Below are 22,261 nucleotides of genomic sequence, written 5' to 3' on the forward strand. Positions count from 1 at the left end.
CAAGCGGGTGACCATTGACCCGTACTGTCACCTTAATGGGGACCACACGGGGAGCTGCCACACAATGCAGCTGCAGGCAGTCATCCTCCGTCTCCACGTCCTCAGGAGTAGTCGCCGCAGGTTCATCCACATGGAAGGTACGGCCCCTGGGCTGGTCCCAGTTTCGGTCAGAACGACAGTGCCTCTGGCGCCCCTAGGACCGGCGTCGGCGCCTACAGGTCTGACACGGACATGGCTCCTCATCCATTGGTTCTGGAGAAGGCTCCCTTCGGGGAGGAATGTCCGACGGCCACTGGCATCGGTCCGGACGTCGCCTCACCCAAGGTACCGCAGGAGTGCGGGGGGACGTTTTCGGACGGAAGGGGTTGCGCCCGAAGGCATGCACTTCCATTCCCTGTAGCTCCTGCACTCCTCGTTCTGCGCTCTCTCAGGACAATACTATTTGAATGGCCTGTTGAAAAGTCAATGTTGGCTCAGCTAACAACTTTCTCTGGGTGGCCGCATTGTTAATACCGCAAACTAAACGGTCGCGTAACATTTCTGACAAGGTCTCACCCATAGCCACAGTACTCCGCAATCCTGCGTAGCCTGGATAGAAAATCGGCAAGGGATTTTCCAGGGGTCCTCTCAGCGGTATTAAACCGGTAACGCTGGACTATCGTGGACGGGGTTGGGTTAAAATGTTGCCCCACTATATTCGCAAGTTCATCAAACGTTTTGGTGTCCGGCCCAGCTGGGTACGTAAGGCTCCTAATCACCCCAAACGTATGCGGGCCGCAGGCGGTGAGCAATATGACCACCTGGCGCTTGTTTTCGGTGATATTGTTTGCCTGGAAATAGTAACGCATCCGTTGTGCGTACTGGTTCCAGCTTTCCAGCGCAGCATCAAAAACATCCAAACGTCCGTACAGAGGCATGGTATAATAGAAAACAACTTCCAACCTGTATCCAATAAATATCCAGGGAGGTGGCTTCAGCAGTGTAAACAGCTATTCACTTTAACCCTCGTCGCCAGTTTTGTAAGGGCCACGAAGAATCCAGCACGGGTTTTAAGGATACAAAGTAATAACATTTATTTACAATAACATATATATATTATATATAACAGCAGCAGCAACTTCCCTTGCTGCACACTCCTTCCTGCTGGTCCCAAACTGGCCAGCTTTATTTATACATGGGGTTTACTAATGGTTTCTCCGCCCCCCCTCATTGGGGAAGCTCATACTCCCACAGGATTGTGGGATTGTCATTAGTCCCCAGCCAATGGTAAGCAGGCAGGTTATAACACCAAGGATCCTAACAATGAAATGACTCTTTGCGTTTGCTGGATATAATTCTCTATTGTGTAATTCTCCCATCTTCCGAAGGCAGACTAAGGTGCACCTATCAACTGTAAAGTAAGTGGGCTTACTTCAAGTGTAATACTGATGAAAAGAACACATCACTCCTTGTAACATCAAAAATAACAAAATACACTAACTTCGCTCAATACAGAGACACTTCTACAAGCCAACAGTTGCAGAAGACAAACAGAGACACTTGGGAGTGTTCTGTGGGCCTCCAAACAGTCCAAGAAAAATAGGTGAGCAGATACATAGGCAAGTTTCGGAGAAGTGTAAAAGTAAAAGGTTGTGATAGGGCGGCACGGTAGCACAGTGGTTAGTACTGTTGCTTCACAGCACAAGGGACCCAGGTTCGATTCCCAGCTTGGTGTGGAGTCTGCACGTTCTCTTGGTGTCTGCGTGGGTTATCTCCAGGTGCTCCGGCTTCCTCCTCCGACTCCCGAAAGACGTGCTTGTTAGGTAAATTGGACATCTGAATTCTCCATCAGTGTACCTAAACAGGCACTGTAGTGTGACGACTAGGAAATTTTCACAGTAACTTCATTGCAGTGTTAATGTAAGCCTACTTGTGACTCTAATAAAGATTATTATTTCTATGATAGTGAGAGAGTGAGGGATTTCAACTTCCTTGATATTAACTGGGCAAGCCAAAGTGTGAAAGGTTTAGAGGGAACGGAATATTTAAAATGCATCCAGGAGCACTTTTTAAGCCAGTACGTAGAAGGACCTACAGGAGAGGGGATGGTCTTGGACTTAATTTTCAATAATTAAGCTGGGCAGGTGGTTGGAATATCAATGGGGGAATATTTTGCAGACAGTGATCCTAACTCGGTTAGATTCAAGATAGTTACGGAAATGGACAAGGTTGGACCTGAAGTCAAAGATCTAAACTGGGGGAAGGCCAATTTTAGGAAGATCAGATATGATTTGGCCAGAGTGGACTGGGAGCAGACACTTTTAGCTAAATCTGTGATAGAACAATGGGACACATGCAAGAATGAAATAGGGAGAATGCAGGGCCAACATGATCCAATCAAGAAAAAGGATGAGACCAACAAATTCAGTGAAACCTAGATATCAAGGGATATACAGCAGTGGATAAGGAGGAAATGGGAGGCTTATAGCAGATATCAAGCGCTCAATACAGCAGAAGTCCCAGAGGGATATAGAAGGAACTTGAAAAGGAAATTAGGAGAGCAAAAAAGGGACATGAAAGGATACTGGCTGGTAAAATAAAGCAAAATCCCAAGTTGTTTTCATGGGATCATAGAATTCCTACAGGGCAGAAATAATAATAATACTTATTAGTGTCACAAGTAGGCTTACATTAATACTGCAATGACGTTACTGTGAAAAGCCCCGAGTCGCCACATTTCAGCGCCTGTTCGGGAACACAGAGGGAGAATTCAGAATGTCCAAATGACCTATCAGCACGTCTTTCAGGACTTGTGGGAGGAAACCGGAGCACCCGGAGGAAACCACAGACACAGAGAGAACAGGCAGAGTCCACACAGTGAGCCAAGCCACAAATCGAACCCAGGTCCCTGGTGCTGTGAAGCAACAGTGCTAACCACTGTGCGAGAGGCCATTCGGCCCATGAAGTCTGCACCGACACTTCGAAAGACCATCCTAACTCGGCCCAATCGCCCGCCCTGTAACCTCACTTTAAGGGGCAATTTGTCAATGGCCAATCCACTCAACCTGCACATCTTTGGAATGTGGGAGGAAACCGGGGAAACCAAGGGATACCCACTCAGACATGGGTATGTGTGGAGAACGTGCATACTCCACAAAGACAGTTACCTGAGGTCGGAATTGAACCTGGGTCCCTGGTGCTGTGAGGCACCATTTAGAGTACCCAATTATTTTATTTTCTCCAATTAAGGGCCAAATTAGCATGGCCAATCCACCTACCCTGCACATCTTTGTGTTGTGGGGGGTAAGACCCACGCAAACATGGGGAGAATGTGCAAACAACGGACCGTCACCTGGGGCCGGGATCGAACCCTGGTCCTCAGCGCCAAAGCAGCAGTGCTAACCACTGCACCACCATGTTGCCCTGAGGCAGCAGTGCTAACCACTGTTTTTACAGGTACATTAAGGGTAAAGGATAACTAGGGAAAGTGTAGGGTCCATTAAAGACCACAGTGGTAATTTGTGGATGGAGCCAGAGGATGTAGGTAGGGTTCTAAATGAATACTTTGTGTCAGTGTTCACTTGTGAGAGGGACAATGTGGGTATAGAAACCAGGGCGATGGACTGTAAAATTAAAGAGATTAACATCGCCAGAGAGGAAATTCTGAGTGGCCTGGCAAGCTTAAAGGGAGTCAAATCTCCATGGCCACATGAATGGGTGGCAAGCTAGCACAGTGATTAGCACGATTGTTTCACAGCGCCAGGGACCCGGCTGCACGGTCTCCCCGTTTCTGCGTGGGTTTCCTCTGTGGGTTTTCATGTCCTGAAAAACATGCTTGTTAGGTGAATTGGACATTCTGAATTCTCCCTCAGTGCTGAATTCTCCCAAACAGGCGCTGGAGTGTGGTGACTAGGGGATTTTCACAATAACTTCATTGCAGTGTTAATGCAAGCCTACTTGTGACACTAATAAAAGATTACTGAAAAAAATGTATCCCAAGCTGCTGAGTAAGGCAAGGGAGGAAATAGTAGGCATGTTGCCAATCATTTTCAATTCCCCTCTGGCCACAGGAGGTGCCGGAGCACTGGAGGAAAGCCAATGAGGTACCATTATTCAAGAAGGGAGGAAGGGATAAACCAGGAAATTACAGGCCAGTCAGTCTGACCTCAGTGGTGGGGAAATTTTTGGAAGCAATTCTGAGAGTTGAATTAATCTGCATTTGGAGAGGCAGGGATTAATTGAGAGGAGTCATGGTTTTGTTATGGGAGGTCATGTCTGACCAACTTGGTGTATTTCGAACAGGTAACCAGGGCCTGGATTCTCCGGTCGCCGACGCCAAAATCGCATTCGGCGACAGGCCGGAGAATCCAAATTCCCGACAGAATCAGGGCGGCGCCATTTCCGTGATGCTGCCTCCCGCCAAAGCGGCGTACCCACCACGTCTCCACGGCCTCAGGCAATTGCCTGAGCCCTCCCCCCTCCCCCCCCCCCCCCCCCCCCCCGAGTTTGGACGTGTAAAGTCTCACCCATTGGGAACTCGGCGTGGCAGCTGCGGACTTAGTCCAGCGGCGCCAGTCGGGGGAAGGCCGATCCGTGGGCAGGGCCGACATATCCACTGTGGTGGGGTTGTTCGGGGCATGCGAGCCATCTGAAAGGGGGGCACTATTTTGCAGGCCAGATCCGCGGGCTGCGTCCGCCAGGTAGCATGGCACAGCCGCTGCAGGCCACCGCCGCGCGCATGCGCAGCCACGGACCCGGCAATTCTCCGGGCCGTATCGGCAGCAAGAGCCGGGATGCTCTACACTGCCTTCCTGCTAGCCCCGAGCAAAACAGGGAATCGGTGGCCTTTTGCGCCAGTTTTCCTGGCCCCCGCTCCTACACCGATGGGGGCATTGCCTCCAAATCGGAGAATCCGGCCCCATGTGTGTCGATGAAGGAAATGCATTTGACATAGTCTACTTGGACTTCAGCAAAGCCTTTGGTAAGGTCCCACATGGGAGACTGATAGTGAAGGTAAAAGCCCATGAGGTCCAAGGAAATTGGGCAAATTGGATCCAGGATTGGCTGAATGACAGGAAGCAGAGGGTGATGGTAATCTCGATGAAAAGAGATTGGTTAGACTTGGGTTGTTTTCCTTGGAGCAGAGGAAACTGAGGTGGGGCATGATTGAGATGTATAGAATTATGAGGAGCATAGATAAGAGTGGACAGGAACAAACTTTTTCCTCGGTGGATGGGTCAATGACCAGGAGGCATACATTTAAGGTAAGGAGCAGGAGGTTTAGAGGGGATGTGAGGAAAAACATTTTTACCCAGGTGGTGGTGGGACTTTGAAATTTGCTGCCTGAAGGGGTGGTGGAGGCAGAGACCCTCATAACATTTAAGAAGCATTGAGATCTCAAGGGTATGGACCAACTGCTGGAAAATGGGATTAGAACGGTTAGGTGGTTGTTTTTGACCGGCGCAGACACGATGGGCCTTGCTGTGCTGTATGATTCTATGACTTCTACAAGTTAACAGTTGCAGAAGACACTATGGGGAGGTTTTCATTTTTTAAAAATCAATCAGGGACGTGAACATCACTGGCAAGACCAGCATTTATTGTCCATTCTAATTACACATGAGAAGGTGGTGGTGATCCACCTTCTTGAACCACTGCAAGTTGTGAAGTGTGGGTACACCAATTGGGGAGTTCCAGGATTCTGGCAGTGATGATGAAGGAATGGCGATATATTTCCCAATAAGGATAGTGTGTGACACAGAAGAACTTGCAATCGGGGATGCTCACACGTGTTTCTTAGGTGGTATTGGTCATGGATATGGAAGGTGCTGTAGCAAGTCGCTGCAGTGCATCTTGTATATGCTACACTCTGCTGCCAAGGAGATATTAGGACAAATGCACAAAATTTGTAGATTCTAAGGAGCATTGTAAAGGAGGAAAGAGATTTAGGAACATATTTCCCAATCTTGGGGCCTCGACAGTTGGAGGCACACTGCCAATATAAGAGCAAGTGAAATGGGGAATGCCCAAAAGGCCAGAATTCATGGGGAAGGGGCATCCAGGGGGTCGTCGTGACTGGAGGGTGCTGTAATACTGGACACGATTACAGAAATGGGGAGAAACGCATAGACATTTTGAAAAATTGAAATTTTAAAAATTGATGCTAAACTGGGAACTAATATCGGTCAGCTTTAGATTGTGACCGTTCTTATCGTCGACCCCTTTTGTTAAACATTACATACATGTTTTGTCTCAATACAAACTGCTCCCCACCACCAGACCGTCTGTCTTATATCCTTAAAAGTTGCTTCTTTTTGTTGCAATCTCTTATAGATCTCACTAATTCTCCTTCCCTTTATTTCTGATGAAGAGCCAAAGGACTCAAAATGCTAACTTTGCTTCCTCTCTTATAGATGCTGCCAGACCTGCTGAGTTTTTCAAGCATCCTCTGTTCTTGTTTCAGGTTTTGTGGCAAGTAGAACTAGGGAGAACAGTCTACAGTGTTGAAATAGTCAAATCGAGAGCTAAAAAAAGCAAGGATGCAGGTTTCAATGACAGATAAGCTGAGGCAAGGGCAATGTTACATGAGGAGGAACTAGACGATCTTAGTGATGATGCGAATATATAGTAGGGCAGCACGATAGCACAGTGGGTAGCACTATTGCTTCACAGCTCCAGGGACCCAGGTTCGATTCCCGACTTGTGTCACTGTTTGTGCGGAGTCTACATGTTCTCCCAATGTCTGCGTGGGTTTCCTCCAGCTGCTCCGGTTTGCTTACCCGAACAGGCGCCGGAATGTGGTGACTAGGGGCTTTTCACAGTAACTTCACACTTGTGACAATAAAAGATTATTATTATTCCTATAAGTCCCGAAAGACGCGCTTGTTAGGTAATTTGGACATTCTGAATTGTCCCTCAGTGAGAAGGAAGCATTGAGATGTGCACTTGCGATCCGAACAGGCGTCAGAATGTGGTGACTGGGGGCTTTCCACAGTAACTTCATTGTAGTGTTTAGGTAAGCCTACTTGTGACAATAAGGATTATTATTATTTCAGACTCAAACAGAACACAGATTGTGGACAGACAGCTGACAGGGAGAGGGGCAGAGTCGGCAGAAATGGAGTGGACTGGACTGAAAAAAGTGGCTTCTATCATCCTAATGTTTTTGGGAGATGATTTTTCTTAAATTTTTAACATTTCATACAAAAGAATATAAAAGACATGAACCATAACAAACATTCTTTAAAAAGATTCCATCAGCAAACACGTTTCACAAAGACGCCCATCTCCCCCCCCCGCCCTCCTGAAAAACCCCTCCCCCTTAAACTCTAGCAGTGGCTAATTTTCTGAAATACACCATCAATGGGCGCCATCTTCGATAAAACCCCTCAATCGACCCTCTCAAGGTGTATTTGCCCTTCTCGAGGCACGCAAACTCCATCAAATCAACCAGTCACGCCGAACGCCTTTGGCGCACCGCCATTCACCTGCCCAATAAGAAACACCTCCAAGCCACCAACGAAAAAAAGGCCAGGAATTCCGCTCCAGCTCTCGTGCACAGCTCCGGCATGTCGGAGACCCCAAGAATCGCCACGAGTGGGCAGGGTTCCACCTCCACATTCAGGATCGCCGATATGAGTGTCAAAAAAGGACCCCTAAAATTCCACCAGCCTGGACAAAAACATGTGCGTCTGATGTGCAGCCCCCTTGAACAACACTTGCACCTATCTTCAAAAAAGCAGCTCATCCTCACTTTAGTGAGGAGCTCGCAAAGCTACCTTGAACTCAATGAGGCTCAGCCTTACGCAAGAGATGTTGCATTCACCCTCATCAACACCTCACACCACATCCCTTCCTCTAGTATCAACCCCAACTCCTCCATCCATTTGCCTTCATCCCCTCGACCAAACTCAACTCCTCCCCCGCTATATGTTGGTACATCCCGGACGTACTACACTCCACCAATCCTGCGCAGGAAAAAAATCCACTCTATCAATGTAGACAGCTGAACCACCAGAAAGGCCGGAAAAAACTGCTTAACCCAGCTCTGCCCCTGAAGGGACCCAAATCCTTCACATCCGAAAGCCCATTTTTCTCCTTTAACTCCCCCAAGCTAGCAAACTGCCCCTCCAAAAATAGATCCCGCACCTTCTCCAGCCCTCTCTCCTATCAAGCACTAAATGTGTCGTCCAGCATTGCCGGTTCGAATAAGTGATTGGCACAGATGGGACCCAGCTGCGAGACCGCCCCCAATTCAAAATGTCGGTGAAGCTTCCTCCAAATGTTTAGTGAGGCCACCACGAGAGGATTTGTTGAATATTTTATCGGCAACACAGGCAGTGGCGCCATTACCAACGCTCCCAAGTTCGTCTCCCTAACTGACTCCGATTCCATCTTTACCCAGAGGGTCCCCGGACCACCCCAACACCTTCTCCGCGTTAGCCGGCCCAAATTATTTTAACAAATTTGGCAGCGCGAGGCCTCCTGCCCGTCTCTCCCTCTGAAGCACTTCCCTGCGAATACTGGGGACCCTGGCCGCCCAGATAAATCCTGTAATAAGCTAGTCTACCCCTTGAAAATGTGATCTGGGCAGAGATACTGGGAGACACTGGAACAGAAATAGAAATCTATGCACTATATTCATTCTAATCAACTGAACTTGAACCGCCAGCGATAGTGGGAGGCTGTCCCACTTCTGCAGGTCTGCCTGACCATCTCCACCAAGCTCATATAATTCACCTATCTTCCTAATATTTAATTGGAGGAATATTGGATATCGGATATGCAGTCTGAGAATTTAGAAACAGTTGAGGGGCGGAGAAATCCAGTGGCGAGGTGGAGCTGCGTGGAAATTGAGATGTTTCAAATGATGATGTAGCCAAGAGGCAGCATGTCGATGAAAGGGACCAAGGGTAGACCTTTAGCAGATACCAGAGATAGCACAAAGAGAAGACATGCAGGTGATTCCCTGGGTATAACGTGAGAATGGAAGCAGATGAGAACAATCCCACCCACCCGGATAACAGTGGATGCGCTGGAGCTATGGAGAGAGGCTGGTTCGGCTGAGATTGTTTTAAAGAAGGATGAGGGAGGGCCTGATTGAGGTGTATAAATTTATGAGGGACCCATAGGGTGGATAGGAAGAAACCTTTCCTCTTAGAGGAGTCAATAATTAGGGGGTATAGATTTAAGGTAATGGGCAGGAGATTTAGAGGAAATGTGAGGGAAACAGTTTTCACTCAAAGGGTGGTGGGAATCAGGAATTCACTGCCTGAAAGGGTGGTAGAGAGAAGAAACTCACAACATTTCAACACTATTTAGACGAGCACTTGAAACACCATAGCATACTAGACTATGGATCAAGTGATGGAAAATGGGATTTAGATAGGTGCTTGATGGCCGGTGCAGACACGATAGGTCAAAGGGCCTCTTTCTGTTCTGTAAAGGTCTCTGATTCTATGACAGAATTGGCTGCAGACAAATCGACAAAGAACAAGGGGGGATAGTTCACTTTTGTCCGTTTACAAGGGTGTCACTTGTAACTTTGACAAGAGCTACTTCAGTACTGTGACAGGGGTGGAAACCTGACTGTAGATATCACATGCAGATATAAAAGTGTTACGTGAGGGATATTAGGAATTTGGGTCCAGAAATGGGTTTCAAGATGTAGGAGGCACTTTAGGAGTTAAACAGACTGAGGAAAAAACTGAAAGCACAGAGTCAGAGGGATACACTCACACCAGCTTGAGTTATATGGCCTCATTTCAGACTGAAACCCATTAGTGAGAATACACAGCATGCCCCTGTTCAGCCAGGGTGATTAACTTGAAATCCACTGTCATCCAGGACACTCTTCTTTGACCAGCTTATTAGAGAGTCTGATGCCCTCTTTTGTGAATAAATAGGAGATCGGTTGCACATCAATAGCATGGCTCTGTTCATTTGTATAAACTGGAGTGGGAAATCAAGCAGCCAAGATAATGATAATGTGTCCAAGTCTGGGCACCCCAAGTGAGAACCTTTGTTTGAGGGGTTGGGCGGAGCTCAGAGAGAACAAATCCTGTTTGAACAGGTGAGGAAAAGGCTTTGAAAAGCCAGAGAGAGAGATTATGGAACTTCACGAACCGCAGAAAAATTGCTTTGTAAATGCAAGTATTACTTTTGCCTGTCTGTACAAGTGGAATGGAAGCTGTATGTTCATTTGAAGTGCTGATTAATGAGAATTCAGGTGTTAGGTTAAGAAACTACATGCAATCTGTTATCGTTGGGTTTAAAAGTTTAAATATTGTTTTTTCTTTTGTTTCAATAAAATTTGTTTATAAAATAACCACGCCCTATTTCTTATGTTATTACTCCTAGAACGAATCGATCTTTTTGCAGCGCCGTAAAAGTTCAAAACGTTATGGTTCTGGTCCAGTATTTTAGCCACTGTTGACAGCTGACCAGGAGTTCATAACAAATGAAAGATGGCCACCAATTTGGGAGGTGACAATACCTTCGAAGACTTGCAGGAAGTTGGAGATGGAATGGTGGTTTACATGGGCAGTTTGGTTAAGGGTTGTTTTTTGAGGAGAGGGCTCTTGATAGCTGATTTGAAGGAGATGTAACAGTAGCAGAGGAGAGAGCACCGTTACTATTATCAGTTAACATCGGGGCCAGGAAAGGGAAATTGGGTGTTCAGCAGTTTAGTATGACTAGAGCCTCGAGAACAAGAGGTGGGTCTCATTGGCAAGATGAGCTTTGAGAGGGCATGAGGGGAGATAGGAGTGAAACTAGAAGATGATTAAATTTGTGGTTATGGCTGATCACATAGATCATCAAGTTGTGCACTTTGACTGAAGATGGTTGCAAACACTTCAACCATCGTTTTTCTTTCTCGCGCTGAAATCTGCCTTCAAGGGTGGGGATTTCACGGAAGTTCATTTTCCTGTCAGTTGTTTAATGGTCCATCACCATTCACAACTAGATACGGCACTATTCCAGTAACATAACCACTGTGTTTCAGCAGAACATGGGAAATAGAAACATGGCAGTTACTCCTTCAGCTTGTGTTACCATACAATGAGGTTGGATTGATTGGCACCTAAAGTCCATTTGCTCCATGCCGTAACATCTCAAAACCTTCTTTAATAATGAAAATTTCAACTCACCCAACCCCAGAAGTGCTTTATTGGCTGTGAAGCCCTTTGGGGTGTCTCGCATTCATAACAGGTAGCGAACAAGGGAAAATCCTTCCTTTGTTTATGATCTTGTCTCTCTCCCTTTCAAATGTCTGAACACGTCACTTTCCCATCCTCGTGTCTCTGACAGATTCTAGTTTTCTCTCATTCTCCCCGCCCCCTCCAAACTAGATAAACATCACAAACCAGCATAAAATGTTTTTTATTAACCAGTTCTGATCTTGTGTTGTTGCTCAGTCATTAGATATGATGTTTGCATTGCCCTCATTCCCTTCCCTTATCTAATGTGCTCTGGTCTCCACTATTCTCAGCACATCACCGTTATCACGTATCATCCCTAGACCCATCATACTGTCCCCATCCTGCCTGTTGTCCCTTGTGTTTGATCATTCTATCCTTTTGCACTCCACTCTCTCCTCTTGTTCCTTTCCCATGTTTTTCCTCTGCCCTGCCCTCACCCTTTTTCTCCCTTCTCTGTTCACCTTCCTCTCCACTTTACTCCATATTCCTCACCTTTGTTCCCTTCTTCCTTCATTACATCACCCACGTCCCACCGCAACTCCCCTCGTTTCTTTCACTACATCACCCACATGCTGCCCCCTCCACCCACCCTAATATTCCCCCCATTCTGCTGCTTTACCCCTAAAGAGCAAAAACAGAGTTCCTTGAAGGAGACAAGCTTGTTTAGGTGACGAAGAACAAAATCAGCAGTTGACAGAGCAGAAGTCACGTGTCAAATTTATTTTTGTTACTATCTTGCTTCCTCACCCACGTTAATAAACTCCACAACATTATTAAACTAACAGAGGTGGCAAGTTAGTCGGTTTTTATTAAAAGTAGGCTATTTACTGATATGGCAGCACCAATTGCTCACAACATACTGATCCTCAGAACAACCCAGAAACTGGTTAAAAAAAAATCACAAAGTCTGAAGAGTATAAAACAAAACACATTTTGCATTTGTCAAAGTTAGTCAGTAAACACAAATGTCACCATTGGGACACACAAGTCGCTCCAATTAGATGCACTCTTGCAGGGAAACCTTTGTCAGATGAGAACAAATTTGGAAGATTTTGGGCAAAACTACAAATGATTTCTCTTTCCCTCCCTCCCCCCAAACCCTTATTTACATTATTGCAAATTAAGCTTCACTGGGGATTTTGTCAAGCTGCGAGATGGGGAAGAAATTACCTTAATTGAAGAGAAGAGCAGGTTAAAGCAATCTGTCCATAGTGATTGAAAGAGATCCCCGGTGGATTATGCAATCACTGAGTATGACTGCAGGAACCCAACAACAAACAAAGCCCTGTCTGCCCAATTGAAACAACTGGTAGTGCATAATCTGTTCTTGGGTTGGGAAAGAGTAGGTGGAGAAATTAATTACCCCTCTCTATTTTGCCCTTTTGTCCGTCACAGGCACCAACTCACACCACGGTATGGTTCCACAGTGTCTTGTTCTAGTGACCATTCTCCAGGTGTTTAGATGCTACTTCATTGGTGTGGCAGATAAGACATCACAACTAAATCCATACATACCACCCACAGGGGAGAGCGATCTGGTGGAGGAATGTCCAAGGTCAAGTAACGTTGAGACCATCTATAGTAACCCCAATTGTAGCTTGACTGTGACCATCAAAGATCAAACTATACACCTAAGAACCACACCAAGTTATCCACTGGACCATCAGGTCAGAAAGAGGAAAAAATATCTTCTGAAAAGTTTTACCTGAATCCTGGTCTTCCAAGTAAACCTTGTTCCATGCTTTATTATTTAATTTAAGCTCAAGAATCAAAAGGTCAGGTTATATACAAATGTATTTGTATTTTCAAAAGTCATTCCAAATTGCCGTACTTTAGGAGTACGTAGAATTCAACCAAAATAATAGTGTTTCTGTTAGTTGTCGGAAGTCTTGGCGACTCCAAATTAAACACGAATCAATTTGCTTCATACTTTGTTGTGTAAGGTAGTATCCCCATAAGAACTGTGGATTGCACATTCCCATGGCCTCGAATACAGAGAAGTACAGCACCACAGTAGCAGTCATCAACACGTGTCACAAAAAAAGGGAGTGTTAGAGAAAGTGGAGACAATTGCAGGACCTCCTTGCTTCAGTCTTCCTACCAGGCAAGTCTACAAGTGTATACATGATACCAAGCACAGAATTCCAATGTGCCAATATCGTTCATTCCCCATGACAAAGTCTTGATTACAAGTCTAAAATTTCTTGGAAAAAAAGTACCTAAACCTCAAATTAGAGATCTTCACCCTTTTGCTTTGCGCCGTTGGGCTGGAGATTCAAATCAATCCGTATGATGGAACCAGCTTCCTTTTCTTGATGCACTCCCAAATCCAATTCGCAGAGACACATTTGGCACATGTATTACTTTTCAGGTCACCAATCACATGTGTTGCTGTCGCCAGTTCATATTCTGTAACCAAGTCTCCGTCGTATGCAATGAAATACCGCCGGAGTCTGCTGAAGTCTTGCACTGATGCAGGCAAATAAAGTTTTACTCCTGTAAATATGTTCAGCAGGGTCTGAGGAAAGATGATATTTTGTAAATACGGGAGGTCTCACATTTTTTAGAAGCCTTTGAGCCAGTCCTGCCCTAGTTTCAGATGTCTACCATCAATTTAAAAAGTTAGCATCCAGCTCAACTTCAGACCAGGAATTACTACCTGGGACTTTCCAGGGAATTGGAGAGTGGCAAATATGACACCTTTATACAAGGCCGGGTTGAAGGATAGTCCTGGTAATTACAGGACAGTTAGTTTGATGTCAATGGTGGGTAAGGTTTGAAAAACATAACCATGGGGGTAAAAAACACAGGCACTTGGAGAGGTGTGAGTTAATTAAGGGGAGCCAGTATGGTTTTGGACTAATCTAGCTGACTTCTTCAATTAAGTAACAGAGAAAGTTGGCAAAGAGAATGAAATGGATGTTGTCAAACACTTTCTTAAAATCCATATCAACAAAGTACCACCCATGGGCAGCATGTGGCGCAGTGGTTAACACTGGGACTGCAACGCTAAGGACCCGGGTTTGAATCCCGGCCCTGGGTCACTATCCGTGTGGAGTTTGCACATTCTCCCCATGTCTGTGTGGGTTTCACCCCCACAACCCAAAGATGTGATGACCAGATGGTGGATTGGCCACGCTAAATTGCCCCTTAATTGGAAAAGAAAAATAATTGGCTACTCTAAATTTATTTTTTTTAAAACAAAGTACCACCTAAAATGCTGGTTATCTTATGGAATAGGAGGTTCAGTGTGAAGTTGGATAATAAATAGCCAAGGAGAGAAAAGGGAAACTTGTGGCAAATGGTCATTTTTCAGGCTAATTTATAACATGTCTTTATAAACTGTGGCGTTAAGTTAATATTGCTTGCTTTGCTCACTTCTTTTTACATCCTGTTAAAAATGAGAAATCTTGTGACATTGTGAATCACAGAGTGTTCGGATTTCTCTAAACGTTAACGGTCCCCAACAGGAATGGAACACAAAGAATATGAGATCTTTGGCTTCATAAGTGGAGGCACTGAGCAGGGAAATTATACTGAACTTTTGCAACGTCCTGGTCAGGGCACAACTGGAGTATTGCACCCAGTTCTGGTCACCACACTTTAGGAAGGATGTGCAGAGGATATTTACCAGAATGTTTCCAGGAATGGGGAATTTTAGCTACAAAAGATTAGGTTGGAGAAGGTGGAGCTGGTCTTCTTGAAGCAAAGAAGATTGGAGGGGAGATTTCATAGAGATGTAAAGGTTAAGCCAAGTTTGGACAAGAGATGCAGGGAGAATGTGAGGAAGAATTTAATTTAAACACAGCGATTGTTAATGACCTGGGGCCCGCTGCACATGAGAATGGTGGAAGTGGAGACAGTGACGATTTCAAATGGAAATTGGATGAAATAAACAAGTAAGGATAGAGTTAAAGAATGGTAGTGACTGGATTGCTGCACAGAGAGCTGGTTTAGACTCAAAGGGCCGAATGGCCTTCTTTGGTGCTGCAAGTGGCTTAAATGTTTCTTTACGTCAATCCAAGGCTTTAAGCAAGGTCTGCATCTTATTCAGCATTTTAATATCCCCCAGCTCCTTAGTTTTGCATTTAACCAGCACTTGAATGACAGTGAGCAACGTGAGGCTCCATTGTTTCCTGACCAGTAATGTTAAAGCATGTTCAATAACTAGCTGAACAAAAGAACAGAATAAAATACATTTATATAATCATAAAAGCAAACATTCATATACATATTCTCTCCACACTATCAACTTACTATGGTTCACAGTATATTAAAAAAACTAGGCTAAATTCAGTGTTATGAACACTGGAGAGATGAGACACTTTTAAACTGCTAAAAGACAGAGGTTTCTGCCAAGTTTGAATTATTAGTTTTTTAATTTTTCCAATTAAGGGGCAATTTAGCGTGGCCAATGCACCTACCCTGCACATCTTTGGGCTGTGGGGGTGACATTCTTCCCATGGAAACATGGGGAGAATGTGCAAACTCCATATGGCCAGTGACCCGGGGCTGGGATCAAACCCGGGTCCTTGGTGCTGTAAAGCAGCAGTGCTAACCACTGCAAAACAGTGCCGCCCTGCTAAATTTGTATTAATAGTATTCCAATGTTTTGTGTGTTTGATACATGCATAAATCCATCACTTCAACTAAATGTCTGCATTTTAGGTTACCTAGAATTTCAAGTTAGTTAAGTTTCTATACGCCAGCTGAGAAAACACAGGCCTCATACATTGTGATTATTGCAGACCGACGGCAGTTCTGTGTCGTCAAGAGAGGCGTCGTGAGCGACCACAGCCAATTGCGGAAGAGAAACGTCTCTAGTTTAAGAGAAGCATCTACCGCCCTCCACAAATTCTAGATTCATTCCGGCATGGCCTGAGGAAGAGCAGGCGGGTGGTGGATTGATGAAACTCTCCGAAACACTAGGGAAACACCTGGAGATGGTCACTTGAAGTTAATAATTGATGAAACGGGGATATGGGAAGCCACTAGGAGTTGGGAACAACTATGGACTTTTTGTTACAAGGATTATACTTCTATGGAGAGTGCAATGTGTGATAAGTGTACAAGGGGAAGGTTCCTTTTTGTAGTTTAAAGTATAAGCTGTCTTCAAAAAGAAAATCATGTTTCGCCAATAGGGAGCTTTTAAATCATTTGGTACAGTAAAAGTTTTAAAATGTGATATCTTGCGTCATTCTTTCAGCTATCAACTGGAAGACAGCAGCACGGTGGTGCAGTGGTTAGCACTGATGTCTCACAGCGCTGAGGACCCAGGCTTGATCCTGGTCCCGGATCACTGTCCATGTGGAGTTTGCACATTCTCCCCTTGTTTGCCTGGGTCTCACCCCCACAACCCAAAGGTATGCATCATAGGTGGATTGGCCGCGCTAAATTGCCCCTTAATTGGAAAAAAGAGCCTTGGGTACTTCAGATTTCTTTTTAACAAGCTATCAACTAGAAGTTCAAATCTCTTCTTATAAGTTGTGGGTTTCTACAGGATGGTTAACAGTTAATTAAATGTATTAGGTAATACTTCAAGATGCATTGTAGCTAATTCACTCAGAGAAACTTGATACCTTCCCTCAGTTCTACAGCACAAGAAACAGAGCATAAATTTCAGAGGAAAAATAAGCTTGCTGGGAAACCTTGCTAGAGCAAAGATCCTTTTACATATAACACAAATAGGACAGCACATTAGGCATGCCTGTTGCAACATCAAGAAAACATCTGTGTGCTGTGCACATGAGGCAATCAAGCTGTTTTTGCAAGGCTTCATCTGCACAGCTCAACAAAAGATATATAACGGAACATCCGAGCACTCAGTGATTTTTAGAAACCCAACGGATGAGGAATTAAAATGCAAGTTCCCCAAATGGTTATTGCCACATAACTACCATGACACGCTATGATCAAAGCCTAGCAGTGAAAGTGCAGGACACAGCAATATCTTAGTGAATTGAATCACAACTCTGGTTTGACTTGAACAATGCAGGGCTCAAAGAAATACTCAAGGAAAAGTTATACAATACCGTTTATGGTAAACGGCCGAGTAGAGACTTTTTATCTTAATGCCTTAATGAGCAAGATTTTTTTTTCAACTTAAAAAGTACCCAATTCGTTTTTTCCAATTAAGGGGCAATTTAGCATGGTGAATCCACCTACCCTGCACATCTTTGGGTTGTAGGATGAGACCCACACAAACACAGGGAGAATGTGCAATGTTCACACGGGCGGGGTCGAACCCAGGTCCTTAGCGGCGTGAGGCTCGAGTGCTAATCACTGCGACACAGTGCAAACCCCCCCCCGCGTCGGAGGTTCCCACATCTGACAACTATCAAGTGCCCGCTGCTGGACAGAGAATGTGAGATATCCTTTATGTTGAATAACCCACCAACATTTATCATCTAGGTTGACATGAAGAAAGGTGACTTGAACATTGCCAGTGGCTGTAGAACAGTGAGAGAGAGTCAGAATCTTCAGGGAGAATACGGAGACGTTATATGAAAAAAAAACATTTACAATGTTGTATGGCTGATCAGAAGTTCGGAGCCAGGAGCAGCAGCAAACCTGGGATGCGATTCTATTGCCCCGCTGTGCCAGGTGAACCTCCCGCTATTCCCGGAGAATAACGGGACAGCCCCCTTAAACTGGGTTTGTGCTAGATGCTGAATGAAGCACGATGCTCCCGGCCTGCCGCACTGGACGCAATTTGGTTCATGTCTTTGCTGGGCATGAACAAGACTTGGATGTTTAAATATGTCTTTAAAATCATTTAAATACGCTCAGCCCGTTTGAGGCTGGGGTCTCCTGACTTCTGGGATTCACCACCCCCAATCGATGAGGCATGAGGCTGGTGCGAAATCAGTCCTGATCTCCAGACATGATGGCCACGTGAAAGGGTTCAAGAGGCCAATGGATGGTCGGTTAGTATGCATGGTATCTTTCATGGCCATGATTCCTCTCAGGTCCCACCTCTTGACAGTATCCATTGGCATCCTAGCACTACCCCTTGGCAGCACCGGGTTGGCACTGCCACTGGTCGGGCCCAAGGAGTCATGGCCATGAAAGGTGAGAGAGGCCTTAAGGGGAGAGGGGCCCTCGGCAATCCCAGAGTGGGTATATCACTCCCACTTGGGAGGGAGGGGCAATACCCTGAGCTGGCGTGGGTTGATTTGGGGGAGGGGGGTTTGATGAGGACATTTATTTGCCCCTCCGGAGTCAAGGGTTGGGGTGTTGCCCATGTCTGCGAGATGGGGGGGAAAGAAAGTGGGGACCCTCACTTAACTGAGATCAGGCCACCCTTTTTAAAGGGTGCCCCGATCTCCGAGGAGCCGGTCATTAGTTTCCCACTCCAGAAAAATTTCTACGTGTGGGAGAATTCAGTGAGAATCTCACCAAGTTCCAGAAAAATGACTAAGTGTGGGTGGAGTGTGATGGGAATCGCTCCCGAATAGCCTGTGGGGTTCTCGCCAGTTTTCCTGCCCAAAATGACACTTAGTCATTTTTTGGGAGAATCAACCCCCGAGACTTGTGGTCAGCCCCATCGATCTTAAAGCAGCATAGGAAAAGCAAGAAGGTGCATCGAGCTTGTTCAGGCAGTCAATGAAAGCATGCTAAATCGGTTAATTGGTTCCAAATCCTTTTAACCTGGGCTTGCAACAAAAAGCTAATTGATCAATAATTTAAAATTATTAATTGAACATTATCTATTGCTTTTCATGGAAGAGAATTCCCCCCTTCTATCACCCCTTGCATAAGCATTTCGCAAGTTCTCTCCTGCCTAACTCCGATTCTAAAATCATGTCCCCTTGTCCTCGACTCCTCCACCAGCAGAAATCCTTCCTATCAAATCCTTCCAAAATGTTAAAAGACGTGCGAAGGAAAGTGGATGCAAAGCACTGTTGGAGCCCACAGTGCAAGGATTGCAAAATAAAAGGCAGCACAATGAATATTGCAAATTCCGAGCAGGACCTCTTCCTTAAAAACAGCAGAGTACCTGGTTAGGAGAAGAAGGCAGAGTTGGACTGGAAAGCAAAGAGCCATTACTCTTTTTGACCCCAGATGATTTGATCTGTTGTGGAAAATAAAACAGAGGTCCAGTTAAACAGGCACAAATATGGGCAGCATGGTAGCACAGTGGTTAGCACTGCTGCTTTGCATCACCAGGGACCCAGGTTCAATTCCTGGCTTGGGTCACTGTCGGCGCAGAGTCTGCATATCTGCGTGGATTTTCTCCGGGTGCTCCGGTTTTGTCCCATAAGTCCCGAAAGACCTGCTTGGTTAGGTGAATTGGACATTCTGAATTCTCCCTCAGTGTACCCGAACAGGTGCCTGAGTGTGGCGACTAGGGGATTTTCACAGTAACTTCATTGCAGTGTTAATGGAAGCCTACTTATGACAATAAAGATCATTATTATTATTATGTCTTAATCTAACGTATTCTTTCTCAGGATCTGAAAGCGGAGCAAACTCCTTACATTCTTTCTTTCTTACAACACTCTTCCTAAGTCTTAGCACGACTTTCAGTTCTGCTCTGTCTTACTGTATTCTAGATTTCCAATCTTGGTTTCTCAACTTAAAAACATCTGCCAACTAAAGAACCTCACCAAGCTCAAAATCCACCCAAAAGGCAGCATTATTGGATCTTCCTTTCCAATTTTCTCCTCTCCTCTGGGGCTCGTTGCTGTGATATGGTTTCATATGCACCAGCCAGTTTCCAGTGTCTACCTTGCTCAGTCTTGACACATATTTGGCTCTGCGATTGTGATGCTGGCATCCCAGCCAAGCCAGATCTTATCATCTAAATCCAACACACACACCCACCACATTGGGGAGGCACGGTGACTCAGTGGTTAGCACTGCTGCCTCACTTCAGGGACCCGGATTCAATTTCGACCTCGGGTGACGGTCTGTGTGGTGTTTTTATGTTCTTCCCATGTCTGCATGGGTTTCCTCCGGGTCCCTCTCACAGGCCAAAGATGTGTAGGCTGGGTTGTTTGGCCACGCTAAATTTCCCCTTGGGATCCAAAAGGTTAGGAGGCGGGGTTACGGGGATAGGGCAGGCTGTGGGCCTGAGTTCTTTTTCGGAGGGTCGGTTATGATGGGCCAAATGGGATTCTATGATTGGATTTAGGAATCCTGACTAACTACTCACCTCTCCCCAAACAAAGTGACGCTGAGCTCACAGAGCCCTTAATGGTGCCACGAGATTAACTAACTCTATACAGAATGAGGAGAAAACGGGAATATCACCTGTATGTAAATCTTCAAAATGTATATTGTTACAGCTGGATCAGTGTATGCCCTCAGAGAAAACACTTGGGCCAACACTGCCCAACAAAGTCTGTGGCCTTTTCTCCCTATTGAAAAGCTCATGATCTCCCATCAGACCTCCTGAATGACAGCACAACTACAAGTGGCATCTCAGGCACCAACTCCAGTCCTGTCTAAGCACCACAGGGCAGACTATAAAATGCAATCACTAACACAATACACAGGAACAAATATTTTATTGAAGAAATGAGTTTCACCTTCTTTCCATTCTGTTCAATTGCTGGTAACTTCCTCTTCATCCCTTTTCCTGTTAATGAATCTGAAGTTTCAGGTGGCAGTTTTTTAGCTAAAATGGTTTCAAACAGATAGACAAGACATTTTAAAAGAAAGATTTTTGACTGGGACGGGTGGAGTCTGTGTGGTTAGTAAAATGTTCCGTCTGTTATAGATGGGGGGCTGGATTCTCCGTTTCTGAGCCTAAGTGCGGAGGAACTGTGGGGGTTTACTTGAAAAAAATCAGTGCCGCCCCCTCATAGATCGTGCGACCGGCTAGCAGCCACGCTGCGTAAAACTCCCACTATATAAACAGCAGGAAATGGCCGGGTCCGTGGCCGCGTATGCGCACGGCAAAGGCCTGCAGTGATTGCGCCGTAAAACATGACGCTTGCCATGCGCGGACCCGACCTGCCAGATAGTGCCCCGCTGGCTACCCCCCACCAGTTCCCCCAGCCCTTGTGATAGCCCCGCCGGCCAGCAGCACGGCTCCCGCCCTACAACTGTTATTTATTTTGGTTACGAAGAGCACAAGGGCCTGCCTTTCAGGTGTTATTCAACAGAGGCCTTAAGCACTTTTAATCAAAAACAAAGTTTATTCTACGAATTTAGTTAACATTTTTATAAACACACAGAGTAAGCATTTTTATCAACTACTCACATAAATACTCTATGTATAACCCTTAATACATTCCCCCTTTAGCTGTTCCAATTTAATAACAAGATCCCATAAACCAGAAAACCCTTATCAAAGGTGTGGCCCTGCGCACAGCACTCAAGACCTGGTTTGGATACTTCTTGTTTCCTTCCGAAAACAGCAGGTTCGAATTCTTTCCAGAAAAGTTATTTCTTTTCCAGTTATCAAGCAGTCTGGAAACAGCTTTTAAGATGCAGATAGAGGGAGAAAAAAAACCTTCTTTCAACCTGTGCTGTACTAAAGCAGTTCTAACTCTGAGCGAAAGTAAAACTCAGAGCCACAGCTCAGCTCCACCCACACAATGACATGACTGAAGCCATGTGATAAGACAAAAACATTTCTTAAAGGGACACTCCTGTGACAGTCGTCAATGGCTATAAATCGCTTTGGGATGCCCTGAAGTCATGAGAGGCGCTATATAACCAGAGTCTCTTTCTTCCATCCTGTTCTAGACTGGATTCAAACTCCCACCCCAAAGTCTAACCCACCACAACATCACATACCAGAAATGTAGCTTACTGAGCAAGGATACACTTTCTCACCTTCTTGGCCCTTACTTTTCTTTCCAGGTGATTTTGAAGGGGCTTTTGAACCTCGTGATGCCAGTTTTGATGTCGCTTCTGTGTTCCCAGGACCACCCGAGGGCCACTCATCATCATCTTTCCCAGAAGTCAAAATAATATCGGTCTTCTCTTTCGAAACCCTGTACAATTCCTGCAAGATCCAGTTTATTGAAAAGATCAGTGAAAGCAAAGGGCGATTCTTAAAAAAAAACCAGTGCTTTAAATAAAAGGCAGAACAAAAAGTGTGCAATTAAAATTCACTGATTTATAAG

The 22,261-nt window shown here is 45.4% G+C and overlaps 1 protein-coding gene across 4 annotated transcripts in view; it reads right to left on the reverse strand.

Annotated features, from left to right (window-relative positions):
- Positions 1–11,885: 11,885 nt before the first annotated feature.
- lig3 (ligase III, DNA, ATP-dependent) overlaps positions 11,886–22,261 on the reverse strand; it is a 100,164-nt gene continuing 89,788 nt past the window's right edge. For 2 of the 4 annotated variants that reach the window (XM_072469302.1, XM_072469300.1), the window contains exons 18-21: positions 21,969–22,140; positions 20,714–20,802; positions 19,180–19,254; positions 11,886–13,698 (exon numbers count right to left, since the gene is read on the reverse strand). In XM_072469302.1, the coding sequence (XP_072325403.1) occupies positions 13,456–13,698; positions 19,180–19,254; positions 20,714–20,802; positions 21,969–22,140 (579 nt within the window). In that variant the 3' untranslated portion in view covers positions 11,886–13,455. The remainder of the gene's footprint in view (positions 13,699–19,179; positions 19,255–20,713; positions 20,803–21,968; positions 22,141–22,261) is intronic. The other 2 variants (XM_072469301.1, XM_072469303.1) reach the window with 2 other exon arrangements.

Source organism: Scyliorhinus torazame, chromosome 12 (genome assembly GCF_047496885.1).
Source record: "Scyliorhinus torazame isolate Kashiwa2021f chromosome 12, sScyTor2.1, whole genome shotgun sequence".
Classification (NCBI taxonomy): Eukaryota; Metazoa; Chordata; class Chondrichthyes; order Carcharhiniformes; family Scyliorhinidae; genus Scyliorhinus; species Scyliorhinus torazame.